At 38.0% G+C, this 27,729-nt stretch overlaps 4 protein-coding genes across 6 annotated transcripts; 2 read left to right on the top strand and 2 right to left on the bottom strand.

Moving 5' to 3' along the window:
• Positions 1-681: 681 nt before the first annotated feature.
• LOC141907163 (cilia- and flagella-associated protein 91-like) lies at positions 682-8,539 on the top strand. The gene is made up of 16 exons (XM_074796736.1): positions 682-916; positions 1,338-1,414; positions 1,497-1,654; positions 2,189-2,278; positions 2,755-2,999; positions 3,449-3,626; positions 3,933-4,028; positions 4,140-4,201; positions 4,921-5,432; positions 5,728-5,874; positions 6,067-6,288; positions 6,453-6,601; positions 6,761-6,852; positions 7,122-7,441; positions 7,829-7,880; positions 7,997-8,539. The coding sequence occupies exons 1-16, from the start codon at positions 844-846 to the stop codon at positions 8,323-8,325; spliced, it is 2,802 nt and encodes a 933-aa protein (XP_074652837.1). The 5' UTR covers positions 682-843; the 3' UTR covers positions 8,326-8,539.
• A 362-nt stretch (positions 8,540-8,901) lies between these two features.
• Positions 8,902-16,488, bottom strand: LOC141906804 (homeobox protein PKNOX1-like). Of its 3 annotated transcripts, none has more exons than XM_074796187.1 (10): positions 16,453-16,488; positions 15,281-15,465; positions 14,773-14,853; positions 14,223-14,394; positions 13,258-13,620; positions 12,742-12,862; positions 12,208-12,335; positions 11,998-12,074; positions 11,180-11,502; positions 8,902-10,843 (listed from the first exon to the last, which is right to left on the bottom strand). In XM_074796187.1, exons 2-10 carry the CDS (start codon positions 15,442-15,444, stop codon positions 10,647-10,649), a joined length of 1,626 nt encoding a protein of 541 aa, XP_074652288.1. In that variant the 5' UTR covers positions 15,445-15,465; positions 16,453-16,488; the 3' UTR covers positions 8,902-10,646. The 3 variants fall into 3 exon arrangements, with proteins under 3 accessions (XP_074652288.1, XP_074652289.1, XP_074652290.1); XM_074796188.1 differs by lacking the exon at positions 16,453-16,488 and adding an exon at positions 16,075-16,171; XM_074796189.1 differs by lacking the exon at positions 16,453-16,488 and adding an exon at positions 15,865-15,875.
• A 188-nt stretch (positions 16,489-16,676) lies between these two features.
• On the bottom strand, positions 16,677-21,043 carry LOC141906923 (origin recognition complex subunit 4-like). The gene is made up of 12 exons (XM_074796416.1): positions 20,927-21,043; positions 20,727-20,817; positions 20,515-20,590; positions 20,347-20,432; positions 19,968-20,016; positions 19,484-19,632; positions 18,599-18,772; positions 18,179-18,265; positions 17,671-17,779; positions 17,430-17,525; positions 17,232-17,296; positions 16,677-16,926 (listed from the first exon to the last, which is right to left on the bottom strand). Exons 1-12 carry the CDS (start codon positions 21,028-21,030, stop codon positions 16,744-16,746), a joined length of 1,269 nt encoding a protein of 422 aa, XP_074652517.1. The 5' UTR covers positions 21,031-21,043; the 3' UTR covers positions 16,677-16,743.
• Positions 21,044-21,295: 252 nt separating this feature from the next.
• LOC141906935 (sperm-associated antigen 16 protein-like) lies at positions 21,296-25,952 on the top strand. Its single transcript, XM_074796432.1, has 15 exons — positions 21,296-21,339; positions 21,606-21,683; positions 21,816-22,005; positions 22,079-22,216; positions 22,466-22,573; positions 22,774-22,961; positions 23,279-23,433; positions 23,532-23,665; positions 23,965-24,108; positions 24,274-24,374; positions 24,466-24,550; positions 24,672-24,798; positions 24,893-24,958; positions 25,159-25,350; positions 25,548-25,952. Exons 1-15 carry the CDS (start codon positions 21,297-21,299, stop codon positions 25,656-25,658), a joined length of 1,860 nt encoding a protein of 619 aa, XP_074652533.1. The 5' UTR covers position 21,296; the 3' UTR covers positions 25,659-25,952.
• Positions 25,953-27,729: the final 1,777 nt, after the last annotated feature.

Here is a 27,729-nt window from a genome sequence, read left to right as displayed (position 1 = left end):
CCTACATACTCGTTAGACGTTAAATAATTGAATTTGAATTGAATCCTTCAGCATAAAATACAGCCTGAGCGTTAAAAGAAAATTCTTTGTATTGACACGATGAGGCGACCTACTACAGAAGCCCGGTCTTGTTCGCTTGTTTGCTTAAAAAATCTATCACATATATTCATTTATTTTTTACCATTTGACTTGGTGAAAACATTATCCGTGTTGAGACGATGATTATAGCGATAATCCTTCGAAAATGATATTAAGTCAAAACTACCCTACACTGCACAAGTGCACAGGCTCAAGGAAACATTTTCGGACTTTTTTTCGTCTTTTTTTGGGTCCAGCACCATAGAGACGAGGATATAAACTGGAGGCATTTGTGATCGCTTTCTCGATATCATTCGATCTACAATGGAATCCGAATGTTTGACCTATTTTAGGGTTCGTTTGTGTAGCGTTTCGAAGCGGGTGGCTTTTTTGATAAAACAATGAGCGCGAGACGAGGATGCCTTTATTTTTTGAGTTCGAATCCCACAAATTGTCGCATATCAACGGGAACGGTACAGAGATTTTTGCAGTTTACTTTACCTAATACAATATTAGGTGAACTGCATAAATCTTCTTCTTGGCACAATATATATGTATATATCTATTTGAAATACCTGAATCCGTAAAATGCGACAAAATTCTGTGTCGACATTTCAGTTCGTGATTTCCCTTGTATGACAAATGTTGTTGTTGTATCACTATGGAGACAGTGGCCATTTTTCTCTAAGCTGGAGATAATTGACTTGTTGATAATTTGGCGTAAAATGTGATTTTTTCTATAGATATATACACGAAATCAGCAAAATGGCTACACAGACGCAAGCAGTATACAGATCGTCGACGATGAATCCCGGCAGAACTCATGACTATCTGTACGGTGAGTAAAAAGCAACGATTGATTGATTTGCCAAGAGGCAAATTCAATTCAATTTTCCAATTAAAAACAATTTCAACTTGTCATCATATAGAAAATAAGATACACAAAATTTGTAAAATTGTCACGTTGGATATACCCCATTCATAGTTATAGACATGACTAAAAACAGTCTAATTAGTTAGTACAGCTAAACAACAAGCCACACAAACGAAACAAAAAGAGAAAAAGTCACACTGACTCAAACAAATTTGAATGAATTTCAGGATTATGTGTTGTGAAACAGGCATGTTGATCAATGGTTAGGTTAGGGACATGTACCTGAGAATATTGCCTCATACTGAAATCTCCAGTACTCGCTGTACTTGTGTGTATATTTAGATTGCAGATTACCCTTATGAATTGCCTATTTTCATATCTTCAGACCCTCACTTTGTCAGCTCTAGTGAACGAGACCATGCGCGTTCTACGTTTAAGGCACACACAAGCACTGACCGTGTCGTAAGTACCTCCTGAATTTAAAAAAAGATTCTATTAGCTGTATTAGTTAATCTGATCCTAAAATCGAAATCTTCCTCTACAGAAACGGGTGCCGATTTTCAAAACGATGTTCAGCGAACTTCGGCATCATCCGCGATTCCAAATGAGACTGGACATAACCGATCCGGTGCCGAGATTTATCGACCGCCAGTGGAGAGGATACGCCGAACAGCAACGAGCAGCTTTGATACGCCACACAACGTACGTTTAGGCAAAATGTGACAATGATTTTATAAGGTTAAATCCAACCAGGCTGTTCACACCGCTTTGCAGGAGAGCAGTAATGCAGTTGTAGTGACTGGGACTGATGAAATTCACCTGTTTCTAAATTGAAAATAATGTCTGTGTCAGTTTACAATCTGCGTGTTAAACTGCATCATACATGAGAAGATTTGTAAAGTTAACCTGGTTTAGAGAATAAGTAACAAGACGGGTAGTACTATATCAGGCTATAGGCTATAAGGTTAACTATTTATTTGACGCACAAGCTATCTACCCGATGAAGCTTCTACTATTCATTAGTAGCAAAAGCTTGTGCGTCAAATAAATAGTTAACCTATATAGTACTACTCGTCTGGGCCCGGTTCCACAGTTGTGAGTTAGAGTTAACTCTGAGTTAACATCAGTTCATTTTCAAAGTTTTAACTCTAGGGTTAAATCTAACTCAGAACTGTGGAACTGGATCCAGGTTATTTATTGCATGTCGGCGTTTAAATGATTTTCGTTTGGTTTCAGTTTCAACTATGACCCGACTATTCAGATTCCTCAGCAGCACATGGCCGACCCGAAAGTTCTCGGCATCAATCGTTATAAATACTTCAGAAGGTAACCATTAAATCTCCATTTCATAAATTCATTTGTCAAAGGTAGACTTCGCTCAAGTCGGATCATTTGGGACCGAAAAAAATGTGTCAGACTTGAGTGATATCCGAGTTGGATGATATTTATTTCATATTAAGTGTCGCGAAAGATACCTAACAAAAACATCCAAGTTGATCGGATCCGACTTGGGTGGAGTCTACAGTAAAAGATATGACAAAGAATTCACAAATATTATAATTTTACAGTTTTAGGGAAGAGACGTCAAAAGTCGTTTATAATGCCACTGTTTGGGCTTTTAGCCGCCAATGAAACAGATGGCATTTTGTTAATTTTGTCTTGATAAAGAATGGAATTTCCATTAAATTGAGCAAATTTGCTTTCGGAAATAATGTTGGCGTTAAGCGAGCAGTGGCACTTAAAAAGTATTGACTGTAACCTTGACTGTATTTATCTTACACTCGTAACCCGCTCAATTTCAGGCCGATTATTCCGTTCCTTCAGCAAGTTCCGCCGGAGGTTCTACTCGCGACAGCCCGTCAGGACCCGCTCGGCGGTAGTCCCGATCACATGCATATCGAACGACCTCCGACTCCGTTGACTCGGACCGTTGAAATACAGACTGATTATCGAGACGGAGAAGCACAGACCGATCCGTATACACCTGAATACGTCGTACGACCCGGTTCTCAACCGGAATTATTAACGCTCGCTACTTTGTCTTACGGTAACTTCATATTCCACATTCAACTGTTAACTTCTAGATGCATTACCTTATACCATCTCACTTTTGTCGGGACTTTGATCATCAGAATGAAAATTTCAAACTTAAAATCCCACATTATGAATAGAAAGAGTCCGAAATGTTTCCTTATGGTAATATTTGATATGTTATACTAGTCATCTTCCGAAATAATAAAGAAGACTTAAAGGATGTAGTCAAGACATGGAATTGATATTAAGGAAACAGGAATGCTACAGTATTCCTGAAGATGACTACAGTATTAGTATAAAGGTGAAACGTTGAATAAACTACAAGGAACCATTTAGAACTCTTATTGTTCTTAATTGGGTTTTATGATATTTACAACAAGCGCAGAATCTTTCATCAATGGTTTTCGAGCTTTATAGATGAAATAATGCTGTATAGTGTACGATTGATTTTGTGTTGATCAGGTCGTGGTTTACCAGCTGGACTCGCTGAAGTCGAGATGATCGAACGCGCGCGAGCCAAACGAGAATGGGAAGCGACTTTACCGGCGCTGAACGATACCAGTCAACTGGATAAACGACGCAAAATGATGGACGAAATGGAAACCAAAGAGTGGGCGCTACGCGAGCAAGAAATTGAGAAGTAAGCACAAGAATCTCTTTATAATAATAATAATGATAATAATAATAATAATAATGTGTCTCATATAGCGCTAAATCCAGCCAGGCTGCTCAGAGCGCTTTACATTTTTCGGTATTATTACCCTGGCCAATTTTATACTCTAACATGTATCAGTCATCTCTCCCTGGGGAGAAGTAACACCGAGCTGCTAACAAACGCTCAGGAGTCATCTTTATCTATTTTCTAGTAACCAAACTGTCGGTTTGAACTCGATGCAATTCTGTTGTATCATAAGTGATACTGAATTTGCTATGTATTTACTGTTAGATTGCAGGAAGCTCGGTTGGACGTTCTGAAAAAACTGTTGAAGCAAAGAGAGGAAAATCACCAGGAATTGAATATCAAACGCTTGGATCGTTTGTGGTTAGTAGAATATTGATAATCGATTTGAGAGTCTTTAGAGTTTTCCATGCATTGACTTGAAAACACTGTCTGTTGATGATCATGTGGGTTTTTAATTTCGTATTGAAATAGGTCCAAAAAACAAGAAGAAAAAGAGAGAAGAGTGAAAATCATTCGTAATGAGCACATCAAAGGTGATTAGAAAATCCAGTCTTTTTGATGGATCAGAAAAGCTTTGTCACAGATTTGCAACAGATATACTGGCAGTTAACTTCTACGATGACCCTAATATCTATGTAGTGGAGCATACATACAGAATGGCCATAATTGATCTGCTTTTGGGGATTTTTCAATGGTCTAGAATATTGAAATCTCCCTTAGTAAGGTCTAAGCTATTAACCCCTTTGAGGTTCATAGCTATTCAATACAGCTATTCTCTTAGGGTTTTGGATGTATATGTTTACATTAACACTCATTACTGAAGGGTTTCAGACGTATTCTTAAACGTATTCCTTGCTATTATTTTGTTCGCTTGACATCCGATAGACATCGCTAGGGTCTTCATTCTAAACATCTATGTCAGCTCTGTGTAAAGCAGAATTGAAAAACATGAATTTTGTGCAATTAATTGAAATCTTGGGATAATTGACTCCATGAACAATTGAAACTTTGAACGGGCGAAGCTTACATATTTTTATTCTAAGTAACGAGACGAGTAGTACTGTATAGGTTAACTATTTATTTGACGCACGAGCTTTCGCTTCTAATGAATAGCACCTGATGAAGCTTCTATTCATTAGAAGCGAAAGCTCGTGCGTCAAATAAATAGTTAACCTATACAGTACTACTCGTCTCGTTACTTATTTTAAACCTGGTTAACACGGCTACCTTACGAATATTTTTATTCTTTCAGCTTTGAGGAAACTCGCTAAGAAGAGACGTATGGTCGAAGGGAAATTCGAAAGACGAGACGTCGTCAATGAATACTCGGGATACGGTTCGCAAGTTTACGCACCTCTCACGCGAATCGGTGTATTCCTCGACCGCGGTTCCGAGCAGTACGTCGTCAAGAGTCACTACCTGAACAGCTACGAAGGTTTACTCGAATTAGAAGCGTCGCTGCCCGATTACGTCACGAATCCTCGCGTAATGGCGCCCAGAGCGAAGACGGTCACGAAATCCGGCTTCATCAAGCGTAAATACCGGCAGGAAAACGAACTGGCCGAAATTCACCAGGTGATCAAACATCACAAAACGGTCGGCGAAGAGGAACCGAAACCGTTACGATTTTTACAAAAGATCGAGAAACCGATTCCGCGACCTCCGACGCCGACGATCGACGTACCGTCCGACGCGGAGGAGGATAAAGAGCTGGCGATTATCTTCCTGCAACAGGTCATTCGAGGACGAGCTATCCAGAATATGGTTGGTATTTTTGTGCTCGCTAAGACATTTTCTTTCAATTGCTACTTGGAGTACGGGTCTGGAAGGCAAACGATCTCAAAATAACTTTTTGCAAATAATTAGTTAGGAAATGAAGGCATGATTAGAATTATATAGAATAAATGGACGAAAAACGTTTTCCTTTTTGAAATGATGTTTTGGCAAAATTTGGGGTGGCAGAGCTTTACTCCAAGTAATTTGAAAAACGTCTAGCAACTTTGCATAATGCGGTAAAGATTCAATTCAATTTTTAACTGTTAATGTTTCGATTTTGAAGATGTTCGAAGGTAAAGAAAAACGTATGGAGTTGATTAAAGAACTACGCAGTACGCACGCTTTACAAGACGCCGAACAACAAGTTAAAAAACAGGAGAAACAAGCAACACTTGCGTTGCAGAGACAGCGCCGTTTACATGAACACAAGGTACAGAAATAGTCTTAAAAGTATGCTTCCATCATCTTGATAGGATCCAAAACCCGATAGGAGGGCAGAGAGTTCGTAATCTAGGATAGCTTTTATTTAACCAGAATAAGTTCAATCATAATCTGCCTTGTTTTCTTCAGCGAGCATTTAAAACAGAATACTTATACTTAGAATTACTGAAATAAATTTCAGGAAAATCTGATAGATGAAGCGTTAAGTCAAATGGAAGGTACGAGTCTCGGCGATACGCTGGATTTCCTCAGTAAGGAGTTAATCCGTCTGCAGGAGGAGCGTCGAATTCACGCGTTCGCTATGCTCGCCGAACGACAACGACGCATCCGAGAGGCCGAGGAGTCCGGACGACGACAGGTGGAAGAGAGACGACGACGAGAGGAGGACGAAATCTTTAAACAGGTAAAATATCAGCCGAATTAACAGATCGAAAAAGGCGTTATTTCAAAAACTGGTAGTTTGGTGGTATTTTCATCGAATTTGAGTAGAATTTTGTATATTTCCTTTGAATTTGAATAATTTTGCATATTTATTGATGTTAAGTGATGTTTCAAATTAATTTACAGGTAGTGAAAGTTCATCAAATGAGCGTTGATACGTACTTAGAGAATGTAATACTGAATGCTGTCGATACGACGGCTGATGCACAAGCTCGCTCGGAAATACAAGAAACGGCCATCAAAATCAACGATATCGCTTATGATATGGAAGACAAGTAAGCATGGTACTCTCTTTGTACCGGGAAATTGCAGAAAACTGCAATTATTATTAATTATCAATAAATTACTCATAAAATGCTTATGAATTTTGAATTGCTGTGGGAACAATGTGGGAGAAAATGTTTTTCTTAATTTTCTGCCTCATCAATTTACAGACGAACCGAGTTGATATCGGAAGAAATTTGCGCCGAACTGACGCACTGTTTCCTTCTGCCTGAAGTGCAAAAACAAACGATTCGCGAAAAAAGTAAGTTCTAAGCTCACAGCTTAATCCATTTGTCTTTTCATCGAATACATTTCTCTTTTCATAATATTCCAAAATATTGAAGATTTAACAACAAAAATCACTTGACGTTTCAAGTTGCTTCTACCCATCTACCAGTACCCATTCTACCAAATATGTCATTATTATGATTTTAATTGTAGAATCTTCAATATTGTGGGTCTATTGTATACATTACATACACACTGTCAGTGTAGATGGATTTTTTACTTCATGTCATTCCCGATTTTCAGTTCAAAGACAGCAAAGAAAATTTTTGTTGGCCGCGCATAGCGAAATCTTCAAAGACGGCGAATCAACGATTTCGCAAAACGCAAAACAGAACACAAATCAGAACGCTCGTCCGGATTCAGTTCAACGACCCGCGTCTGCTCAGTCACGTTCGGCGTCTGCGGCGGCTGAGAAACCAACGTCGAGACCGAGTTCTCGCGTGTCGGAGAAAATTCCCTCGCGACCGTCGTCGCAATTATCACACACGTCGGAAAAACCACCGACCGGCAAGAAATCACCGAGCGAACGCGGATCGAGAAGAAGCTCAACTGCTTCTAAACGAGTAAGTGACGTTGAACTATTTCGACATGTTGATTTCTGACACAACTCATTCACGCTATAGATGATAAGTTAGTCCGTGCTAATATGGCACTTAGAATGGACCAATTCAATGCCGAGGGTCGTCACACATTTTTAAATCAGGTGATATCACTTCTCCAGCTAAATGTAACTCAGTGATTGGCTGGCAATTAATGAAAAGTTTCTATTCACTCATGGATCAGTGTCTTTTGTTGGTCTAGATTAAATTCCAAATAACATAGTGTTAATGGGGCTTATTGAGAGAGTAGGGAAGCATTATAGTGCATATTTCAGGAAGAATCTAATAATTAGGAAGACATAAAGCCTTGAATTTTTTTATAATCAGTGCTTAACTATCTGTTATTTCTAGGATAAAACTGAACTTCAAGGAAAAGAGTTACAATTAGAGATAACAGGTCAAGGTAAGCAGTGTAAGAATGCGCATTCCAACTTACTTCAATCACCGAATAAGACTTTCTAGTTAAGTTTTACAAGAGAATATTTATTTGTCTGTAAGTTATTTATTCGTGTTTTATAGGTTCTTCACGTCGTGATTCGGCATCCTCAGAAAAACCTAAAGACTCCGGTTCGAGACGAGGTTCAGCTTCATCAGAGAAACACAGCGTATCCGGCGGCTCGAGAAAAGGCTCCGCGCACCGAGTTCTAGAAAGCCCGAAAACCTCGCGTCGAGGATCGAAACAAGAAGCTGAGCAGGGCGTGGATTTGGAAATTGACGCCCGCAGTGCTCCGGGCACGCCCAAAGAATCCGGATCGCGTAAAGGATCACCGCGCTCGGGAAAAGACTCTCGTCGAGGCTCGACCTCTTCCCAAAAATCCGATAAAAAATCCAAATCTCAAGAAGACTGATCTCAACAGCGATCGTGTCGAAATATTTTATGTTCTTCTTTAAAGGAAATTATTGAAAACTCAGTCTTCTCTTGTATATCTCTGTGTTTGTGTCGTCTAGTTATAATCATCATTAATCCGTCCATGAAATCTTTATATTACTAGAAAATATGAATAATTAATAATCTGTGATAAGTCTTGTTGATGAATGCATTAATTTTATGATGAAAATATACGGAGCGATCTTCCAAGTCTTGTTGTTGTGCATTCTGTTCAATAAATACATCTATCAGGTGGCTGCCCCTAGAACACAGAAAAGGATTTGCTACTTCACTTTCTACAAATAACTTCATTCACTGATTGAAGAGATAATACGCTAATTTTAAGTACGGCAACCAGAAATTTCCCAATCTCTGAGGCGAGAACAGTAAATGATTCCTCTTACGCTAAGAGCAATCTAGGTGAAAATAAGTGTCCAATCTTGGATTGAAACTATAGCTCGAGGAAGAAGTGAGTCTACTCTCATTCTAAGACCAGTCCTATTCAAACTGAGAATAAACACGAAACATTTTATTCGTATATATCATAATCCATTTATTTTTCGAGCGTATCAATATCAAAACAAATCATATTTGTTCACATGGTATCATGATTTATTCATACGTATTTACAAAACGCTTTAATTTGAACCCTGTCTTGTCGAAATATCTAACAGATTTAAAACTACATAAAATATGCATAAAGAAAGATCTTGCCTCTGATCTCAAAAATCTCAGATCGAAGTACCTTCATTTTTCCATTCATAAACTATAATTACATATCGGCATTAATTTTTACAGATTATATATAAAAAATGCTGTATTTACAAAAGCACCAGCATGATTGTTGAAATTCCAATGATTTCGGAAAGCAGTTTGTACGCACTTGATACTAATTATCTATTAATCGTTAAATCGTAGCAGAATATTCAATAGAATTCACACTAAGATCTTGCATTTCACTCGATATTGCCTGAAGAAAATGTAGTTTTACAAAATGTAGCTCGAAATAAAACCACGTATATCATTAACACACTACTCATAGTCTACAAGGAAAATAGGAAATTACGTAGTACCAGCTAAATATTACTAAAATTACAATTATTTTTGCATAGCGTTCTTAATTGGAATTCTTATCAAAAACTAAACAATATCAATCGAAGTATTAAATTCGCTGTTTGCTTCTGTTTTGCGTAAACATTTTTTCCCACCGAATGGAACACGATTACGTATACTACGCCGCTACCGTAAAACAGAAGAGAGAGAATAAGCAGAAAAATACTCGTAAAGCTCTGTAAGAAAATAGCTATATATTACAATGAAACGAACCCCCAGTTCATCGGGAGAAAACTATTTATTTACACCACTACGCCTAGTCGCGAAATATAAATGCAAACTACCGGTACACGTCACATGTACTCTTTAATAGCTACGTGAACTACAAATCTAATGATGACAACGAAGTAGAAGCGGCTTAATCCGGATCATTCGAGATCTGTGATGAAATCAATCAGGTTTATGAGAAATCCGGATTTCCGTAAACATAATATTTCTATATGCTGGTACATTTACGTATACGCGGACTTAGATGAAAATCCGGATTTAGCAGGATCTACTGAACAACATTATACACAGTTAATCCTCGTTAATACCTGTTTTAGACGTAACCCGTTTATTAATTATGATGATTTCCAGCATGTCCCAGCGGAGATTTAATACGACAATCTCACTTTTGCCCACAAGATTTGTATTGACGAGGTCCCGCTTTAGTTTTCAACTAGCCATTCATATTTACACCAGAATAGAAAAGTAATCTATGTATTTTGTATACGTTTTATTTATGGCACTTATGAACAATAATAATCACCAGTTACATAATACGTGTACCTTGTGTGGGTATACAGAGTAGGTATCAATCTGCTATCCAGACATTCAGAGGCCGATTCCAAACAGAAGATTGGTAACTTACTTAACAGCAGGGTCCGATCTACGGAATGAAAGCCACTTGCCCGAGGGCAAGCATATCTGAAATTTCGCTTGCCCCCTGCAAAAAATACTTGCCCTTCACAGGCAGTCCGATTGGTGGCACTATCTTCCGCTGTATCTAGTGGGAAAAAAGCTTTGTGACATAGAATTGCACAAGCCCGGCGGACAAGTGATGATTACCTGCTTGCCCTGATGAGAATATACTTGTCCCGGGCAATCGGACAAGTGCTTAGATCGGACCCTGTAACAGTGCGCAGAATTTCGCAATTCATTCGATATTTGCTAGTCAAATCTCGATAGACCACCAAACTCTCTCATTCAATCGCCTAAACTGGATCCGGTGTCGCTGTTATCGAGTACTAGTCCATGATTAGCATTACCGTTACCCTGTGAAATACTGCTCAATAGAATAGCCTGTGAACTACCCTGACCGCTCAACATCGGAGATAATCCGTCAATTTTCACCGATATTCCCGGCGTGTTTGTATTGATAAGATGTCCGTCGGCAGTCACCACTGAAATAAACAACCATTCAAGTATATTCGTCCGGTTCATCAATCTGGGGCCAGTTGTTAAAGAGTCATAATATGAATTGTATTTGGAAAGTTTTTAACTAATCCAAGCCGAGCAAAGTCTACTGTAGTGGCATTTAAATCTTACAGATCAGGGGATCCAAAGTTCCCTGATTAGATTTTAAGATATCCTCAATGGGGATTTTCCTTCTCAAGAGGTTTGTTGTTTCACTCATCACCAGCAAGAACAACACATAGACAAATTCCCTGATTTTCAAGAAAACTCAATAAAATATGCCTTGACCTGTAATAAACCCGCAAACCCTTTTGATGACTTACGCGTAGTTCCGGGTATGATCATCTGACCTTGCGTAGTCTGTTGTACTTGGTTCAAGGCCGCCTGTGACGAAAGAGCCTGAAGTTGAGCAGCCGCTGACCCGACGGTCGTATCGGACGTCGGCGTTCCCGGTTGTGAACTATCGACACTATTCTGATCGTTACTACTCGCGGTCGTGGATAGCTGCGGCGTAATGTTCGCGATACTATCCGGCCAGAATCGATGCAGTGGACGATTTTGCGGTCGATTCTTTTTTACTTTCGCCTGTTCGGGGTTACTGGCGTCGAGCATCGGTTGTAAAATACGACGTCTCGCGTTTATAAACCTGTGAGATTAAGATATATAACTTGAATTCATCTCTCAGTAAACATTTAAATCCTAATAACTAGTGTCCTCCATCAAGGTGCCACCACTTTCTACCCATTTACAAATTTCCTGAGTTTTCCCTGATTTTTCTATGTGATTACACAAAAATCCAGACAACTTTTCAGGTTTAAAATGTTATAATTCATCAATTTTTCATTGAATCGCGCACTGATAAAGAAACATGCGGTCAACTGCCCGAGTTTTCCAGGTTTTTAGTAAAATTCCCTGGTCTTTTTCCAGATTTTTTCTGATTTCCCGAGTTTTCCAGGTCGGTGGCCACCCTGTCAGTGTTCTACATTTAATGCTGGTTTTGGAGTTGCATTCATTCTTTAGTGTACGTTGACGTGGAACATTAACATCAATTCATGTAGAGTAGCAGCAGTTTTTTGAACAGGGGTGGCTGATTTTCAGTAGGGCTGATGTAAAATCGTAAACCTCTGGAAAATATACTTACCAATTATTGACTTGTAAAAGCGATAAATTCGTTTGCGAAGCAATTTGTCGTTTTTCATCTTCAGTTGGATACGGATGCTGAAATTAAACAATCAACAATTTACCGATAAATGAGATGATTTTCAATTATGATAACTGTAATATATGTCATATCAATGTATTCAACTATTAGCAAGCGGAGAATATTCAGAAAATTTCTTTCTAAACGAACCACTATATGTTGGAAAAGCCATGATTTCATCACTTGCGTCGCGTGTTTCGGTAAAATTCCGCGTTTCGTTTTCTTTTTCGGGTCATCGTCGTCGTCTTCGAAAACGAACGCGTTCTGAAGATTTGGACCTGAATGAAACCGAAAATACAACATTTACACAATCATTGCCAACAGTAAGAAAAGGGATATATGTTTTTCACCATTGCACCACCTATTAACCCTTTCAGTGCTGACTAATTGATATCTTATAGTGCTGGAGATAATTTGAATATTTTGAGAAATCCCACCCTAGTGTGTTGAATAACAGGAATACCACTGTGGTGCGTCTACACCGTGGTGCGGTGTATCGTTAGTTAGTTAGTTAGTTAATATTTCACTATGTTTGACTGGTGCTGCCATTTTTCAAGAGAGATAATTACTAATTACTAACATCAATACACCACAGTGCGGTGTACTAGCAAAATCCATCACCGATTCATACACCGCACTGCGGTGTAGACGCACTGAAAGGGTTAATAGAGTGTTTAAACTAACCTGTACTTGTAACAGTGGAAGATGAAGGAGTTGAGGTGACACCTATTTGTGAAAGCGGCGTACTACCGTGGATCACACTCGCTTGTGTTACTGCTGGTTGTATAGGTGGTACAGTCTGTATCTAAAATTTAGATGAAACCCATCTACAACATTCAAATTATACAATTCTACGGAGTTCGCATCTTCTCGGGATACAAAACCCTCATCGTAAGTGTATCCCGCTCCCAGTTTGCCTTTGATTAAGGTTTCTGATCAAAAACATAAAGGAAATTGCATTAATGAGCAAAACCCACAGTTGTAACCGTTTATTCTTAACAATTTCAAAGTTTTGACTAAATCTGATGAAGTTTAGTCAAAAGTGTCAGAATAAACCGTTATATCATCAACTGAAAGTTTTGCTCATTAATTCTGAAATACTGAGATTAATATCAGTCTACCAGTCACAGGAAATTGCCTTGAGTGCCACAGTACCATTAGGTAGCATAAAAGTTTGAATGAAAAGTTGAAGCGTTTTACCTGTATAGGCTGCGCGACGAGTCCTTGCGGAGTTTGCACCATTTGATAAACCGTTCCGCCGGAGATGATCTGACCTTGATTCAGACTAGCCGGCTGCGCGGCCGAGTTCTGCATAACGACATTACCGGCGGGAGTCTGTTGACTGACGGGAGCGATCGACGACGACGCGCCGGTATCCGCGCCCGGAGACGTACACTCGAACTGCATCGAGTCGTCGCAGTCGTTCTCCGATCGCAATAACTGCTCGCTTTGTAATTTACCCTTCAAACAGCTGATGTACCGCGTACAGAAATCTTTGCATAGTTCGTTTACTTTTTCCAGTTCTAATAAATGAATTCTCAAAACTTGGATCGCTTTCACCATCTAAAAATCAATAATAACCATAATATTTCGTTAATAGTTCTTCCGATGCTCAGAATGAAAAGTTAAGTCCAAAAGGGTAATTTTTTGATTTTTTAGAAAAATTACTGAAGGACAAGTATCTTGTCAAAAATCTTAATTTTTTTTCCTGATTTCTGGAGACATGCATTAAGAATTTATTAGATTTTACTGGGTCCCTACAGATCAGTAATTCCTGGATATAAAATCTTGAGAAAGCATCTGCATCACTTTCATATACCAATTTACTCCTAAATCGTAATAACTGTTAACTTGGTAAACCAGTAATTCAGTGCTTTTGTAAGCAATTTTCAATACTTAACACTACCTAAACTTTGTTTCTTATTTGGTGACTGCCTTATTGGGTAAAAAGAAAAATCCAGGTCCCAACTGTTTTCGATTTAGGGGTATTTTACTGTACAACTGCAAACTTGAAGGAGTTTTTGGCATTTTGTTAAAAAAGTTTCAAACATTTCCCGTTATGATTTAAGGGATCAACAAGGTTCAACTACACACTCTGAGGACCTACAGTTAGACAGTTACAAACTACTTGTTGAATCTAAGAAACTAAACAGAATTTTACTCACCAAATTATCGAGTTCAGGTTCGTCGCTGAAGAAAGGTTTTCGTTCTTGTTCTTGTTGATGAACGAAAGCTTGGATATCGACGTCGAAACTGTCAGCAGTCGGACAATCGGGCGTCTGAGTCGCCTGTTCGCACTTCTCAAATAACAGAGCCATCAACGGAAATAAAGGATGCCTGAAACAAACAAAAAACAGATTGTTGAAGTTCGCTTTAAATAATCCCACCATCAGAATGCGAAATCTGAAGAGGACTAGAAATAGGATTAGTCAAAACGTCGAAAAAACTACACTAGCTCAAGGAAACAGCTTTGGAATTTTCATTCTAATTGTAGAAATTTTATATCATCTTGACAACACACAAAGTGTTTCATCAATAATTTGACATACATGGTTAATTTTCTCAGGATTTCAATGACTGTTTGAATAGGAGTTAATCAACTCAGGAACTGGAGACATCTTAAGCCATCTACCTCTTGCTGGGTTCAGTGTTAGCCTGTTTCTGGTCTTAGCTAGGAAAGCAGTTCGGGGATATGGACCTATGACCAAGCCTTACCTGTAAATAGCTTGTTTGTCCGGTTCCAGAACTGTTTCCACCTCTTGCATAGGTACAGAGGACGTAGATAATTGAATAAGGCTGAAATTAGATTTACACACTTAGCAAATTATATAAAACTGAAGGGATCAAAATATCACACTGACTACGGCTAGGCAGGTTTCGATTGAACATATTCCGGTTCAGAAATGAAAATTACAGATTGAAAACTCTCAGTAGACAGTTTTCAATAATGATAGACATCACTACCGGGTATTAAAAGTACCAAAGTAGTGCAAAACCCATTAAAATTGAAGGATGCCTTGTAGCGCTTTCAGGAGAACATGTAGTTAATGTGTTATGTACAACACAGATAGAAACACCCTACTGGCAGCGTCTATCAGGTTTACAGATCATATGCTATATCGGAATAGGCAGAGCGTATTCTGGTCAAAACAAACGCACTAGAAGAGTATTCCAAAATAGAAACCTGCTGGATCTGCACTTGAGGGACACTGGGACACAGTACCTTCCGGGCTGAGCTGCCTGTTGCATGTCCGGATTTTGAAGCTGTTCTGATTTCGTTATTTGAATGACTTGTGGTTGTAACTGTTGATCTTGTCGGTATCCGGCCAGTGATACTGTTAGGGGTATATGTAACGCGCCATGTAAACCTCCATGTTCCTGCATCATCTGTCAAATGTGACAGTGTCACTGTAAAAAAAAAAAACAATTCGATATTTTACATCAGATATCAGATAGTTAAATAGAATATATCAATAGGTTATCGTCAAATACATACAAAGGCCTAAAACTGTTTTCACTTTCAGCAAAAACTATACAAAACTTATAACAATACACATTATGCGTACAGTGTATATAGAATTATTGATTTTTAGAGGAGCTAGTGAGTATAAGAAATGGTCATAAGCTTCTTACAATTAGGATCAAATACATAGAAAACTACTGATTCTATTCTATTACTGATTACCTTTACCAATATAGTCAATTAAAACAGTAACACATATTGAATTGGTAATTGATAATTTAAGTGACTGTACGGGTGAAAACTGAGAATATTAACTTTATTTAACAACAATCAAAATTCTTTACTCTAAAATCGTTACTTCTATATAAGAGGCTTTTGATCTATAATAATTGATTCGTGGTTTGACCATCAGAAATATGGAAATGTATTCAATCAACAAGTGACGATATTGAAGTGGTGACACTTGATTCGATGATAAGAGAGTATTGTGTGTCGTGCGCGTGTAGTACGGTGGAGTAGTAAACGACAAACAAAGCTTTTCCGCGTTTTATCACCTTCAAATATTTAAAATTATCAAGCGTCTGCTTTTAGGAGGTACTGCAGCAGCACCCTGCCATCGTATATCTCTGTCAGTGTAAGGCTGACGTGTGACAGAACGAATAATTAGCAATAAACACGGCGACCACGACACATCACACATAAATATACACGTCAGACAATGAATCAATCGCTACAAGACACTGCCCCTTCGGCGGGCAGGTCAACCGTTTATCGTCGCCTAGCGGCCTAAATAGGCATCGGTTCACCTCGAAATAGGCTTCATTTCATAGTTCACGATTGCCTTTTTGCGTAAAAGTTATTCTAGGCCCGTGTTATCGTCGTCTAACGGCGATATTCGAAGCGGATAGATTTTGAGTGGCAGCTAAACTTACGATCCGACGCTGTCACTCTTCGTCAAAATGGCGGCCGTCAATTATCCCTGATTGACCCCACCCAATCATCACGTGGTGCGTTCGTTTATACGTCACGCGCACCTGCCACCGACGAGGGAATCCCGAAGCGCGCGAAAATCCATTGATTTGGTTGGGTTCGAATCCTCATTTTGAATTCTACTAAATACCTCCAATGATATAATTAAGCAAATCACAACATTTATTTTACAAAATTCAAATCACTAAATATACAATGAAATAAACAAATCACTTTTGCCTCACTCAGCCATCTCAAGCCATAGCCATACTTTTTGACCATTGTTTTATCTCAGTTGGACAGTTTGGATACGATTTCACAGCTTCATCGATTTGTGTCCCATCTATGAGTAAATTCATCGGTTTGAATTCTTTCTGAGTTTTTGTACCGCCATCAGCCGGCCGTATTAATTCAAGCGCTACCAAATGTTCGTAAGCCTGAAAAACATTATGGAAAAACCAATGAAAACTTGGGAAAACCAAGATCTGAACGCCATAAAGCCAAACAAACATTATTCCTTAGGGATCATTCATTTATTACGTACGCATAAAATTTGAATTTTTCAACCCCCCCTCCCCCTCTGTACGCAAAATCGGCCATTCTTTCATATATATTAAGCATTACATTACGCAATTGCACAGACCCCCTCCCCCTCCCCAAATGCGTACGTAATAAATGAATGACCCCTTATAAATAATCAATGTCACCTCATCAAATAATCTAAACATAGAATGAAACATACTTTTAAAACAACTGCTCTTTCAAACGTCTGCATAGTAGATTTCTTCTGAGAAAACTGCTTATATTCTAGGGAAAAACAAGTTCCAGCGAATATTAGTTTAAATCATTATTTATATACCTTTATACTCAGTATTTATACATCGTTCTTACATCATTTACAGGCAGTTACAACATTTAACAAGTAGTTTTAGATACTCACTGTCATAAACCATCTCAAAATTGAACGGTTCTCCTTCGTAAATTTCATCCAAATGTTTCATCGCGATCATCAAACATAATTCCAGAATTGAAATACCTGAAATCAGTAGACAATTGTATCTGGAATTCATGAGAATATCAACTCTATGTACATTCGACTTCGTGAAAATTCCGTAGAATTCAGATATAATTGAAAATGAATTAAATTTGACAATGTAGTTAGACTTTAACGGTGCACTTACCCTGTAGCATTGATGACTTAGTATCGTGTGAAAGTGTTTGTACAGCCTCCAAAAAATCAGCAGCTTCCAGAAATGGCTGATCAACATTTGTATTGAATACTGGAAAATACTACAAAAGAACATTTATTACTAATAGGCCGCTTTGATAACTACTTTTCTCCGGTTCCCATAGACAAGTGAATGTCTGATTTGAATTGAAAACACCCACAATTAGAAACTTAGAAACTCCATCAGCTATTTTCAGCTTCGAAAAGGCCTCATAGAATTGAGCCAAAACATAAATGCACCGATAATCATTCTTTCTAATTATTGGGTTTAGTCAGTTTGAAATAATTTTTCCTCATTTCTGCTTTTATCCTTACAATCAACCATTTTCAACGTATAGCTGACATTTTCGTTCTATAACATCAACAATAGCAATTTATAATGACAGACTGATGGATGACAATAACTACAGACATACAGAGTTCTTAACCTTGTGGCGTAAACTAAGAACTTTGTTCCTTACCATAAGAGCCTGTAATGCTCGAATGTCTTTTGACAGATGATACTGTTTTTTTAGGATATCAACAACTGCAGAGTCTTTCCGTAATTTCTGAAACGATGACCATTTTACATATAACATACGGATAATAAGCTTCAGAAGACACGACAATATATTCAGTGTAGCACTTATGTGTACCAGTAGATAAATAGTAGAAAACTCCTACAATGGAATTCAATGCAATGAAGATTTATTAAAATTAAACCACAATGTTTAGGTTGTTTATAATCAGGAAGTTTGTCTTCTTGATGATGGCTGACAGTCAACAGCCGAAAGGTGGTGGTTCTGTTTTAAAAATTCTAGTTTTATTGCATCAAGTTTAATCATTGAACTTTCTTATCAATTCTACAGTTGACATGGATTAAAGTGTTTCATCTGACTCACATGTATGTGGCTATTCCATTTCTTAGCATATGATTTATCAGTGAAATCAGCGGGTAACGTGAGATAGCGCTCGAATATATCACAGTATTCCGTAAATGAGAAATTGTTGAATAAATAAATCTGTCGATGTGAGAATCTTGATTTAACTCGCTTTTCAAGCAGCTCGGTAACATCCTGTAAGAGTAGAGGCACAGTTACAAATTCATGAGGATTGTATTCTGTCATTCACAAAATTAAGACGAAAATATGAGTCCGACCGAGGGGAATACAGTTAAACCTGCTTAACCCTTTCAGTGCTGACTAATCAATACCCTATAGTGCTGGAGATAATTTGAAAATTTTAAAAAATTCCACCCTAGTGTGTTAACGGGAATACCACTATAGTGCGTCTACACCGCAGCGCGGTGCATTGTTAGTTACTAGTATTTCACTATGTTTGACAGGTGCTGCCATCTTTCAATAGAGATAGAAATTAATTACTAATTACATCAATACACCGCAGTGCGGTGTACTAGCAAAATACATCACCAATCTATACACCGCACTGCGGTGAAGACGCATTGAAAGGGTTAATCCTGATCATTGAGGACAAATGAAACTGAAGACAGGTTTTAATTCGTCTATCATTTTTGGAATACTCTTATAGCAAGTTAGTTTTGACCAGAATACGATATGCTCTACGTATTCCGGAATGACTGTCTGCAAACCCGAGTAAAAGGCCAGAAAGAGAGTTTGTGATCCAGAATTGATATTCTTCAACCAGATAACTTTCGATTGAAACCTGCCTAATCCAGTTTATGAAAAATTCAGATTAGATACATTTCACACATACACCTATGTCTAGGGGGAACGTACATAGATGGAGAATAAATTGTTCATACTCACAAGTCTACATGTCAATCCAATCACACAGATCGGTGTTTGAGCTGATTGCGATACATCGAATAGATTATACAATAAAGTCTGATTCTTGTGGAACGTAAACAAATCAAACTCATCCAAAATGAACACAATCGATTTACTGCCCTGATTTCCTGAAAAAGTGATACAAATAATTGATTATACAGTGGATATAACCTTACTCGGTACCGGCTGACTTGGAACACAGCACAAAACGTTTATCAATATAAAATTGATTCTACAACAAGAGTAAAACAAACCAGATGAAGGGGTCATTTATGACTTCTTTCATTCTTATAGTGGGATATGGTTACAACACAGTCAGTGTTTTCGTTTATTAATAAATTGTGAAAAGATTCGCTAGAAACAAGTTTCAGTTATCAAGAGATGTCTGGATGTTACAGTAAGGTAGAATCTCATTTTTGGAATTCTGGTTAATTTCATGATTAGATTCTAATTTCATACTTACCACTTTTCAATGACTCCAATAAGAACTGTAAATTTTCTGCAAATGAGCCCTAGAATAGTACAATACAATCGTACATCAATATGTGATAGAATTCGGAGGGCCCGATTGTACAAAAATAATCAACTTCTTTTGACTTCATCCAGTGAGTGTGGCGTATCATCGTGAATTGAAGAACTACCAGCCACTTTAACAGGACTGGGAAATGCAATACCTAAACTGTACAGTGGAGAACCCTAATTTACCAGCCTCGGTTTAAAGTTAAAATTTGAATAATGCAAAATTTGCAATATTATAAGTCATACTTTACCAGCAACTATTTCACTGGTGCTGGCTGCAGCTAGAGTCTAGTCAGCCAGGTGTTGACCTGGATTATACTTACGAATACTTTGTCTCCGACTGTATTTTCTAGTTTTAATTGCCGAGTTATTTCTTTCAACGCAATTCTATCATCGGTCTGAACCAATCCTGTGAAATCATTTTGAGACGGTTATTCTCTATGAGAATTCAGACTTGCGTCTGATGGGAAATTGATAAAGGGAATTCTTACCGTTCAGTTTCACTTCCAATAGATTTTCTCTCACTTCTTTGTTTTGTTTTAGCTCTTGTAAAATTTGATTCAGAATCTGTAATGTATTGTAATGAATTGGCTTACTTAAATCCATGTGACACCACGCAAAGTCGAGGAGTTATTGAGGAAAGGATCGGCACATTTGATCCTTCCTATCCTGACCATTATTGCAGGAATAGGTTGAAACTCACCACAGTTTTGCCACTGCCTCTCGGTCCTATCACTAATAATGAGTTACTCTCACCCACTTTAGCCGTTCTCTGTATCAAGTCTAATAATCGACTGAAAGTGAGTGACATGACAGATCAGATGTTGAAAATTTGAAGCGTCTGCATTTTTCGCAGAGCGATTTTTGCTATTTCAAACGGAAAAATTACAAACTCTTCCTTACCTTTGTTCTTCGTGACAACATTTAATTTCGAACGGTATCCTGTGCTGGCATATTCGTTCTCGGATTACTCTTTGGGCTTCGGATATTGAATCTGGGTCGATCATTTTGTGTTAAACTTTAGAACCAGGGACATTAAGCGCTCAGGGACGGCTTTGTAGTTGAATTGAATTTGATCGACTTTTTCTACCAAATGGAAGTTTAGAAATAATCAGAACATGCACTTCGTAACATTCATCAAGGTAAAACAAAATTCTTGACATTCAAGATATACAAAAACAATAAGAAAAAGAGAAAAGTTGATTGGTGTTAATTTTTGTTATAGCCATTGCGAAACTTTGTTACGCCGTTGCCAGACAACGCGTAAAACAAGATGGCGACCGATGTATTGGATGGAAATAAATTTTATCTGCAAAGTATCCTTTTTATTTGCCACACCAGCAGGTTTTCGGCCCATCCGTTTTGTTACTTCCTCATTTATAAGTACTGCATATTTGCTGCATATTTGGCTTTTGAAAATGTAGCATGATTTGGCCCTTGTAAGTTTAAACAATTTCTAAAAAGACTAAACCAACAATGAACTTTCTTCAAATCAGTCTTTTCAGAATATGATATGATTTTGAACTTCTTTCGTTAACTCAAACAACAAGAAAGTTATTTTTCTTTCACCATCATAAAATAGAGGAGCAGATAATACAAGATTTAGATGAGGATTATGAGTATGAAGAAGTCCCTGTCGATGATGACATTGAAGTTGAAGGTAATTTTAGCCTCCCTCGGGTGGCCTTTAGTTAAAGTTTAGTTTGATATCCTACCTCCTGGCACAGATAACTAAGGCAGGTCTGATTTTGGGTTAAATTATAAATTGATAGCATTGTTCTTTTTTACACAGAGGAAGAAGATCTCGACGCAGCTGTGCGAGCGATTCAGGAAAAATCACAAGACGAAGAATCAAAGATTCGCAAAGAATCGATCGCCAGGAAAGAGTTATCGCATCGTCCCGAATTAATTGATGATTTCATGCGAAATTTCTTAGTCAAAATGGGAATGATGAGAACTTTTGATTGCTTTCAAACTGAATGGTAAGATCAGACCGTAGACACTTTCAAAATTGATAGAAAATTGTGTTCGATAATTTGTTGTAACTTTTTCCAGGTATGAATTACAACAGAAGGGTTTATTAAATGAAGAAGATGTTGATGTTGTCCCTGATATTTATATTCGTAATCAGCAACTCGATAATGAAGTGAAATTCCTACGAACTGAACGTGATCGATTCAAAGATGCCGCTGTGTAAGTTCCCACCTAAGGTCGCGGTTGCACATAGAGTCTGAAGATCTCCACAGTCGACTGTGGTAATTGAGGATTAAAATTGTGTCAATGGGGGAGGATCTACTCTAGGAAAATGGAAGGGGAAAAAGGGCATTCCAAAACAGCTACGCTGAAGGCCACAAGTGGGATCCACCTCAGTCTTGGCATAAGACATTTCGTAGGGGTCCAGATTGCTCTCATGGTGTACTTACTTTTTATCGTAATTTCCAGGAAAACGAAGGATATGTACGTGAAACTGAGAAAGGACCGCGATTTCCACAGAATGCATCATAAACGCGTCGTACAAGAAAAAAATAAACTCGTCACTGACATTAAAAGGTAGATTTTGGAACTGATATGAGATATAATTGCCTTTCGTTAGCTCAAACGTTCATGGCTTCATATTTTTTTTGACAAATTAAAAGATATTTCCTAGGGTTTAGTAGTTTTAAACCAAATCGTGTCATTACTTCCAGCAATGAATACCTTATCGGCAGGTAATATTCTACAGCATAATTACGTTATGTTTGATATTCTAGAATCAAGAAACATTATTCATCGTATGAACCAGCATTACAACAACTCAAAAATAAATACGAGGTCGCGATGAAAGAGAAAATGTTGACGAAATTGGAGCGAGATCGAGCCGTTGGACAAGTGGTCGGTTTACAGAGTACTATTAAGAGTATCAGTACTGGTGGTAGTTCACCAGCTAAAGAACATACAGGTATTTCAACACCAAGAAACTCTATACAACCGCTTAATTGGGATCAGTTGAGAAATCGTCCGGCTTATGGGAAATCCAGATTGAACATCATATTTTTTATACATTTATGTAAAGGTGGACTGTAAAAAATATTTGGTAAAAACTGATCCAAATTGAGTGGATTTGACTGGACCTAAATTTGTCTTCCCCATTTGTCTTGCATGTTTTGATACTGGGATATGGCTTTGATTTTGTACCCTCAGCTATATGTGACGAGATCCTGAGGTTCAGATTAAAATTGATCTATTAGAGTTTGAACTGTTTTGATTTATTTGTAGGAATGACGTCCATGTCGTTCCATTCATGTCAGAAAGGACAGGAGATGTTTGTGGATAAAGATGGCCGTGGACCGAGTCAACGAGCGCTGGCTGCTGCTCGCTCGTATAGTAACACTTCAAAATACTTCTTCGAGGAAGGAAAACGACATCCGAATGTACGTTTAAAACTGTTAACGCGCATCAACGCTCGACCTTAAGAAAACTTGTCAGATTGTACCCATGCATGAATTCTTATGTTTTTTCTCTTTTCCAGGACGCAGAATTTCCTATCGATACTCGTGTGAATCCGCTTCTATCGCAGATTAAAGCGCCACCCGGTCATCTCACGAGAACGGGTGGTTTCAGATTGTCGAATACATTCCAGGCCCATTCGCTCGCAGTCAGTGGGTAGGTGTTCGCTTACTGAGTTACTGATTTACATTTTTTCACACCTAACTTTCATTTGAACAATCGTCACTGATCACAATCTGGACAGATCAATATCAAAATTCTAAAATTCCAACAAAGCTTCTGAGCTCCACGGTATTTGGCTTAAAAAAGGGATCAAGATTTCTTGAATTTTCACTAACTTTCATAATTTTTCACAGATTTTTCACATTTTTTCAAGCAGACATCCATTTTTCACATCAATCTCTTGTCATGTATTTTGTTCTGTGGACACCACTGATTGTCATTGTTTGTTTTAGAGTTGCCCTTCATCCGAAGAAACAGATCCTTTGTACGACCAGCGACGATAATTCATGGAAAATGTGGGCAGTACCTAGCGGCGATATAATAATGACAGGCGAGGGACATTCAGACTGGGTTTCATCTTGTGATTTTCATCCTTCGTAAGTACAGGCAAATACGTATTCGGATATAAGTATTCGGCTGTATAAGTATTCGGAACCTATTCTCAAGGGTTCACTGTGATTAGTTATGCCGATTAAAGACTTCTATTCTAAGTATTCATCAGACTTGTAGTGAAAATCAGTCTCTCATCCTCGGATTTTTAGGGGTACCCGCCTTGCAACTACGAGCGGAGATACGACCGTGAAAATCTGGGACTTCGGTAAAGCGAAATGTATCCATACATTCACAGATCATACACACGCAGGTTAGTTTACATTCATCGCGTAACGAAGGCTTTGTTTGAACATATCCGGTCTCAAATATTATGGGTACTGAATTGTTATTTGATATTTCAGTGTGGTCATCGAGCTGGCACACTTGTGGAGACTTCCTTGCTACGGCGTCTATGGATAACTCTTCTAAGATCTGGGATTTGAACAGGTTTGTTCTCCATCTGGGAGTGTCAATTTATACAACTTCAGGTCTTGATTCATATTCATCGCAAAACTATAACTTTGGGACTTTTTCATTAATCTTGAAATATGTTTTTTTTTCGTTCCAGTTTGAGATGTCGTTACACATTGCGAGGTCATGCCGATTCGGTTAACAGTATACAGTTCTTACCCTTTTCTAACATACTTTGTACAAGTTCTGCTGATAAAACATTGTCATTGTGGGATGCTAGAACGGTTAGCACGAAGACCTTAATCCTCCATAAATCCTCCATTTAGTTTCATTTGACTACTTTATTCACTAATCTTCTGTAAACCTATGTACTTTCAGGGCCTGTGTGCTCAGACTTTCTATGGACACATGCACTCAGTCAACAGTGCAACTTTCAACCTAAAGGTGAGTTTACATCAAGCCTTTTAAAACAAGGGAGATTCAAAGGAGGCATAGCCCCTCGTCACATAGAAGTGAAAACAGTGTTGTAGGGTGTAGCCATTCCACTGCCCACTAAATTGCTAGTCTTATGGAATTTAAACTGAATGTGCCCCGACCCCTAGTCAACAAATGTGATGGCAAGTTATCTTATTGAATTTTTACAGGGAGATACAATAGCATCATGTGATTCGTATGGAGTCGTAAAACTGTGGGATATTCGAACAGTTTCGCCGATGTCTAGTATCGATGTCGGGCCGCATCCGGCCAATCAGGTGACGTTCGATCCGTCTGCCGCAGTACTGGCAATCTGCAGCAACGACGGCACGATCAAAATGTATGAACTAGCTACAGGACAGGTATGTACCATTCTGAGCCCGGTTTAGTAAACGAATAGGGGAAGATAGGGTGAAGAAATGATTGACCTCGAAATTATTGCATATCACCAAGTGTTATGAAAGATGCGTGGAGAATTGAAAGCAAGGGTTTCTTGATTGGATATTTGAACTTAGTCGTGTATGCTTAAGATTTGCTGAAAAAATGTCCTCTTTTACAGGTGACCTGTCTAGTTGGTCATGAAGATGCAGTACAGGCATCCGTGTTTGATAAATCTGGAGAATTTATGGTATCAGGAGGTAGTGATTATACAGTTAGGGTGTGGTCGTAAAGTCACCCGCCACAGAGACCAGACTGAAATACTTGAGAGTTGCACAAATAAAAGGCTGCGTCTAATTATTTAATATTTTTTCTATGGACACTGATAGCACTTGTGATTGAACTATACCGTCGTTGAATAATACTAAGCCGTCCAGCAAGATGATTTACCTACAAATATTATCCGTCCATATGAATTAGTGAAAAAAGACTTGTTAAAAATTACAGTAGAACGACGTAATGTTTGTATATTTTAAAAAATGCATATAGTTTATCTATTTATGTTAAATCAAATAAAATCCTTTCCGTCCTGATTAATTTGTCACTACTTTATTCCAATTGGCAATTCATTGAAAGGATGACTCATCACTTTCAGTTTTAATCTGAACAAGAATCTGACAGTCACTGCTGTACTTGATACGAGAACCTACTTAAAGGGTCCCATGGATCCAGAAGCTTGCCATTATCTTTTGAATCTCTAGGCCACCTTCGGTTTTCTGAGTTAGTCGAACTTAACGAAACCGAATGTCCAATAGTCGGAACTATATTCCGGAAATAGTTCGAAAATCAAGCGCATTCGGTTATTAGTTCCGACCACTAGTTGACTAGATACGAAAACCGAATTTGGCCCTAGAAATCTCCAATACGTCCCAGTTATCGAAAATGAGTGATCCAGAAAGCTTACCATCGACTTTTGCATCTATTAGCAAGTTTGAGAGCCTAGAAATCTCCAATTATTGAGAATGAGGAAGTCCTCAAACACTGACGAATGTATTCAGGAAACAAGACCTCGTGAAGGGATTTTAATCCTTTAAATACGCACTTTTCGATAATCTCAGGGGTTCAGGTTATTCATAGATTCAACTCACAGTGATCGAGTCTTCATCCAGCAGGGATCTCCAGGTGATAGTGGCCAAATATTCCCTATGAGGTAATGGTGGAACAAAAAAGCCAATAAAACACTTCAAGATTATCGTAGTTAATTTTCTCGAATAAATTTAACTTTATTTCCCTGTAAAATGTAATGTACAAGTTTCCTCAAGTCGATCAAGTTGCTTAGGTCTGAAGAACTTACAAAATGTTAAGTAACTCCTCATCTCTGTTATTCCACAAATTTAATTCAGGTATGATACACAGTCCATGTTCTTCTTCATACATACATTACCCATTTAGACTGCTTTCCACTACTGATGAACTAGCAAAACCAGTATAATCGGTTGAATGCTAATTGAATGCTACATCAACAGACCAACCTGATCAGAGTAGGGGAAGCTGCTATACATGTATTTCATAATTAGTTAACTGTCCACGAATTCAGCGCGCTAAAAAGTGAATTTTTTTCATCATAGCTATCAGCAGATCGAGTAATGCATTTATAATAAAGAAACATGGATTGTACACAGTTACCAGCTCATACACACACCATCCTCTCAACCAAACACACGACCTTACAGTAAGCTGTATGATCTCTTCCTCATTCTCTTGCCTCCTTTCTCTCCTCTTTCCGTGTTTATCTGAAGTGAACCAATATGGATACACTAATAACTGCAAAATAAAATCTAGCAAGATTAATCGGCTCAACATAAAACGTTTTCATGATCGTAAAATACTTTCACATATTTATTTTTTTTTCTGTACACATTATAGTAATATAATACATATTTACAAAATAGATTATTAAGTCATAAGTTTCAGCACATATTTATATGAAATCTGTATTAATGCGTTGCAATGCTTCATAGGCTATCATCAACATGCAACTTAACAACAGTTATTTAATCAATTTATCCCATAAACTGGCAGTTCCACTTAATTTACTTCATTATCAATGATTACTTGATCTTCAAATCCGTTTTCAAAATTCATTGACAAGCACTTTTCGCTTTCGAAGAAGGCAGAATTATGTAATGGAGTTTCGATTACTTTGCAGTCTTCCCAATCAAAATATAGAGATTAATTGAGAATTTGATACCCACAAACCCTTTCTTGAACCAGTGATACCCGAGGTTAAGGATCAAAGACATTCTAAATCTTCAATCAACTCACAAACTTGGGCAGTTTTGGAGTTACTCCAGCCCAGTTTA

Source organism: Tubulanus polymorphus, chromosome 6, assembly GCF_964204645.1.
Source record: "Tubulanus polymorphus chromosome 6, tnTubPoly1.2, whole genome shotgun sequence".
Taxonomy (NCBI): domain Eukaryota; kingdom Metazoa; phylum Nemertea; class Palaeonemertea; order Tubulaniformes; family Tubulanidae; genus Tubulanus; species Tubulanus polymorphus.
This window is presented reverse-complemented; position numbering and strand designations above follow the sequence as displayed.

What these genes read in the sequence shown, in the direction of transcription:
- LOC141907163 (XM_074796736.1), top strand. Translation starts at nt 844, where the DNA reads ATGGCTACACAGACGCAAGCAGTATACAGATCGTCGACGATGAATCCC. An exon ending in GCTTTGATACGCCACACAAC is followed by an intron (nt 1,655 to 2,188) that starts GTACGTTTAGGC and finishes GTTTGGTTTCAG; the next exon opens with TTTCAACTATGACCCGACTA. An exon ending in GCTTATGATATGGAAGACAA is followed by an intron (nt 6,602 to 6,760) that starts GTAAGCATGGTA and finishes ATCAATTTACAG; the next exon opens with ACGAACCGAGTTGATATCGG.
- LOC141906804 (XM_074796187.1), bottom strand. Translation starts at nt 15,444, where the DNA reads ATGATGCAGGAACATGGAGGTTTACATGGCGCGTTACATATACCCCTA. An exon ending in AACCTGAACTCGATAATTTG is followed by an intron (nt 13,621 to 14,222) that starts GTGAGTAAAATT and finishes ATTGATTTTTAG; the next exon opens with ATGGTGAAAGCGATCCAAGT. An exon ending in TTCCACTGTTACAAGTACAG is followed by an intron (nt 12,336 to 12,741) that starts GTTAGTTTAAAC and finishes GGTTTCATTCAG; the next exon opens with GTCCAAATCTTCAGAACGCG.
- LOC141906923 (XM_074796416.1), bottom strand. Translation starts at nt 21,030, where the DNA reads ATGATCGACCCAGATTCAATATCCGAAGCCCAAAGAGTAATCCGAGAA. An exon ending in TGTTGTCACGAAGAACAAAG is followed by an intron (nt 20,818 to 20,926) that starts GTAAGGAAGAGT and finishes ACTCACTTTCAG; the next exon opens with TCGATTATTAGACTTGATAC. An exon ending in GAGCATTACAGGCTCTTATG is followed by an intron (nt 17,780 to 18,178) that starts GTAAGGAACAAA and finishes GTTCTTTTGTAG; the next exon opens with TATTTTCCAGTATTCAATAC.
- LOC141906935 (XM_074796432.1), top strand. Translation starts at nt 21,297, where the DNA reads ATGGCGACCGATGTATTGGATGGAAATAAATTTTATCTGCAAA. An exon ending in AAGGAAAACGACATCCGAAT is followed by an intron (nt 23,434 to 23,531) that starts GTACGTTTAAAA and finishes TCTCTTTTCCAG; the next exon opens with GACGCAGAATTTCCTATCGA. An exon ending in CATTCGCTCGCAGTCAGTGG is followed by an intron (nt 23,666 to 23,964) that starts GTAGGTGTTCGC and finishes TGTTTGTTTTAG; the next exon opens with AGTTGCCCTTCATCCGAAGA.